We start from the raw sequence: 4340 nt of genomic DNA, 5'->3' as shown, positions 1-4340 counted from the left end.
ATATATATATATATATATGAATTATATGCAAAAAATACTAATTCTGATGGTCCTGCATATTTCATGTTTATACATATCAAAAGGCATTCCTACATTTCGGTACTTTGCTACATAAAATATTTTCAGTTCAAAATATTATCAGAATTACGGATATGCAATATACGTATTATAATACAGAACAATTGTTACATCATGTGATAAACTGTCGGTAATATCCGAAATAGAATATGTATGTGTATTATTTAGAATTCTATGACTTTACATATAAAAAGTCTTCTTAAAGTATGTATTACAACTTTAAGTGAGCTTAATCTCGATATCTTTTAACAATTTTCTATCCTTCAATGTAATGTTTCTAAAAATTAAACAAAAATTTCCAAAGTGTTTATTCATTCAATAGTTTGATTACCGAAATATTTTAACCATTAAAAGCGAGACCTTTATTTGAAGCCTCATTGTTCCAATTATATTTTTTTTCCCTCGATCATTGACGTTTTTTTTTTAAGAAATTTCTTTCGATTTGTTTTACATAATATACATCTTAAAGTATTTACTTTCACTTATCCAATTATATAAAACAATTATTATCATACGCACTGTTGTAAATAAATAAAATAATAATGAAATAATTAACTTGATGTTAGGTATATCAATGCATTGTGATTGTAATTACAATATTATCCTGTAGCAATTCGTAATAATTTTTTATGTTAAGTATCGAAAGTTGTATACGCGATTCGACGTCTCTAGCAGCAATGTAGCGATATAAATCTCGCAACAATGTTCTTTATATTATACTTCGTAATATTCAATGCGTTAATAATGGCGTAACTTCTTGTGCCTCTTTGACTCGTGAACATCGGTTGTTTAACAGTATCACAACATGGATCTTCAAACATGTAATATAGCGACATTTGGAGAACTCTACGAGATACATTGGATAAATATATAAGTTATATATTATGGCGCATATAGTAGTATATTGTACATATTTTCTTCATGGAAACATTAAGAAAGGAAGTGTAAGTAAAAAGGCACTATTTCCGGGTATGGGAAAGAATCAGTTTCTTTAGGCCTCCCTAACTTCTATCAAGTCCCACCACGACATCACAGACCTCGCATTAACAGAAGTTACGCCGCTGTGAATATGTCACCCTCATTTCATTATACTTGCATACTTGTAAAGTCTTAATCCATTATTCATTCATCATAGAACATACCAAACGGTATTTTAACGGAGTAAATTATAAATATAGCCACTCTTAAATTCAATATGTTCAAGCATACCCAACAAATACACTGGAAGCATAAACTTATTGATTAGTTGCTTTATAAACTAGAATGGAATTTATCATACGCTACAAAACGATGGAATTTTCTCTTATTATCATACAGTTGACTAGCCACTGAGAAAATTATTAATTGGCAAGAGAAAGTTCAATTTTTTCTACGCACAGTTTCAATATGCACATTATTTAGTCACAATGAATATCAGCTTGCTGTAATTGCATTATGTAAAAACACCGGTGTTACGTTATATTGACTGTCGAGGATGACATCGATTTAACAATCATTTCATTTAAACAGGTGTTTCGTGATCAGTCTCTTCGATTCTTCCCAATCTCCAAGCATTCGGATCTCCTGCCGCTGTAAATCGAGAGCAACTTTTAAAATAATCATAATATGAAAAGATATAAATAAATAAATAAATTTTAAAATAAACATATTTAAATTATCATGTATTATATATTATAATTATACTTTCTTATTTGTAAGAAAGTAGAGAGTAGTAGTAGTGTAGAGATAGTATAGATATTAGAAGCAAATACATTACATGTTTTTATAATATTTTCAGTTATAAATGTAAAAGAAGGTAAGAATTACACAAGCATCGAAATACATCATTCTCCTTTCAATTATTATTATTAATTTTCAAGATTAAACATGTTTTTGAAAACGAGTGTGGAAAATCTTATTTATGAGTACTACTTTACGTGTATTTGGATTTATCGTGTACAAAAATTTTCGAAAACATGAAGAAACTCACCTCTTGATACAATATCCAGGAAGAACAATTATGGAATTACTCTGCGACATTTGTGTAATATATATGCATCCATTGCAGGAACATATATCACATACAATTTTTGTGCTAGAGTGTTGTACGATCGGTAGGCAAGGACATTACAGCGAAGTCTGAACGCTGTTCGATATAGGGTGCGGGAGAAATGTACAGGATGGTACACATAGGTGATTCGTATGGTGAAGGGTATTATTCAATACTTCTTGATTCGTGTACAGCAGCGGCATTCTCTCTTCTATTTCCAAAGCGAAATCAAAGTTGATGCAAAATCATAAAAAAGGTGCATATAAATCAATACAAAGATCTAAAACATGTTTATTATATTTTGATAAATATAATAAAATGTTACGTATCAAAACTATATTACTTTAAAATAAAAAATATGGTATATTTTAAAGTAAAATCATGATATGTAAGTGTACATATGCACACTATGTAAATGGCTTTATTTGTATAAAATATAAAGATTATGCGTTCGTGAGTTTTCTCTGTGTCCACATCCATTCTTAGAACGAAAAAAACCCGCGAAATGCATAATCTTTACATAGAAAGCACCCATGGAAGCCTCAAGAATATTATTTGTATAAAATGTTTACAAAAATTTTATGTAACAAATTTTAAGATACATATATAATGAACAAAATTATATTTACTATGGGATTATATCATGAAAATGTTAAAAACGCAAGAGTATTATTACAAAAGTGAACAAACTGGATACATATAAAACATGCACATGCCTGATTAATGTAGAAAATGTGCATTTTGCTAATTATACATAGAAAGGAATTGACAAAAATGTATAAAAAATAAACGAGATACAGTCTCTTTTGCTTTAAGAAGAAATTGTGTATCAATATTAAAATGTACTAATAAAAGTGAAAATAAAACCAATTTTACACACATTTTTAGTTGAAATCTTTAATATTCGCAAAAATAAAAATTGCAGAAAAATATTTATACGTACCTTGAAGTTGACGACTGATGAGAGCAGTAATCCCTTGACTATCACCAGTCTTTTTTACAACAAAAAGTTTTGTATCAGGATCATTTTCTAAGGCTCCAATACCACCCAGACCAATTATCTGTCCATTCTGCTGCTGATGACTGCTAGCAGCCATCGTTTCACTCACCTATACAAATAAATATGAAACACATACATATTAAAATTTTTTATTACGTTTCAATAGCTAACAATTCTATAACTTAACAAATTATAATAAACATTCGATATTATTGTGATTTTTAAAAAAGAATATACCTGCATCAATTTTTTAACTACATCTCTGCCCAAAATGTGATCAAACACTGCCTGCAGGAATTGATCGCTAATAATGCTTAATTTTAGTTTGTCTCTGTGCCATAATAATATTCTTGATTCTTCCATAGCTGTTATGGACACCTAAGCAAATATAACATGACATTAAATATATATCTACGTATTGGCACATATTGAAATTATTAAATCAGATAGATAGAAGATCAGATAAATAAAAAAAATATAAAAACTAATTAATTAAGATAATTTACTGATATGAAAAATATCGATGATAAAGAAAAATTTACTTGGAAGTATTCATCTGTCGAGACACCAAACCATTCTGGAGAATCCAGGAACTGATGTGGGAAGACGATATGCAATGCTCTTCCATTTTGCGATACAACTAGTCTGTTAAAAACGAGAAAAAAAAATTTTTAATAGAGATCTTACATATAACAATGAATAAAAATACGAAAAATGTATTCTTACTTTCCCGACAGCACCAACGATAAAGAATCGACTTTGGTCACTTTTTCTTGTGCATAAACTTCTTGATACTTCAACTGGCGAATGATCTTCATACAATTTAATACTTTTCTGAATTGATGACGCGACACCCGTAATGGCTGGAATACTGCAACATATACCTACATAAAAGAAGACGATTATAAAATATTTTTATTTTAAGTGACTATTTTAAATAAGTATCAAAGATTTCAAATAAAACTTTATCTGTTATATTATAAATATTAAATATTGTTTTATTAATTGCTAATGATTAAGAAGAACATATTCTATTAAATAGAATATAAATTTTATAACATATATTACTTGATTTCGATAGATCAAATAAAATGTGTCACGCACACACACACACACACACACACACACACACACACACACACACACACACACAACTATACACACACACACACGACACGCACGCAACGCAACACACGACACACACACACACACACACACTATAATATACTAATA

General features: G+C 29.0%; 1 protein-coding gene across 1 annotated transcript in view; it reads right to left on the bottom strand.

Moving 5' to 3' along the window:
• Positions 1 to 1579: 1579 nt before the first annotated feature.
• LOC105621751 (popeye domain-containing protein 3-like) overlaps positions 1580 to 4340 on the bottom strand; it is a 3992-nt gene continuing 1231 nt past the window's right edge. The window contains exons 3-7 of the mRNA XM_012203210.1: positions 3834 to 3991; positions 3650 to 3752; positions 3345 to 3485; positions 3051 to 3216; positions 1580 to 1647 (exon numbers count right to left, since the gene is read on the bottom strand). Coding sequence (XP_012058600.1) covers positions 1580 to 1647; positions 3051 to 3216; positions 3345 to 3485; positions 3650 to 3752; positions 3834 to 3991 — 636 coding nt within the window. The remainder of the gene's footprint in view (positions 1648 to 3050; positions 3217 to 3344; positions 3486 to 3649; positions 3753 to 3833; positions 3992 to 4340) is intronic.

The sequence above is a fragment of the Atta cephalotes genome (assembly GCF_000143395.1).
Source record: "Atta cephalotes unplaced genomic scaffold scaffold00002, whole genome shotgun sequence".
In the NCBI taxonomy this organism is placed as follows: domain Eukaryota; kingdom Metazoa; phylum Arthropoda; class Insecta; order Hymenoptera; family Formicidae; genus Atta; species Atta cephalotes.
This window is presented reverse-complemented; position numbering and strand designations above follow the sequence as displayed.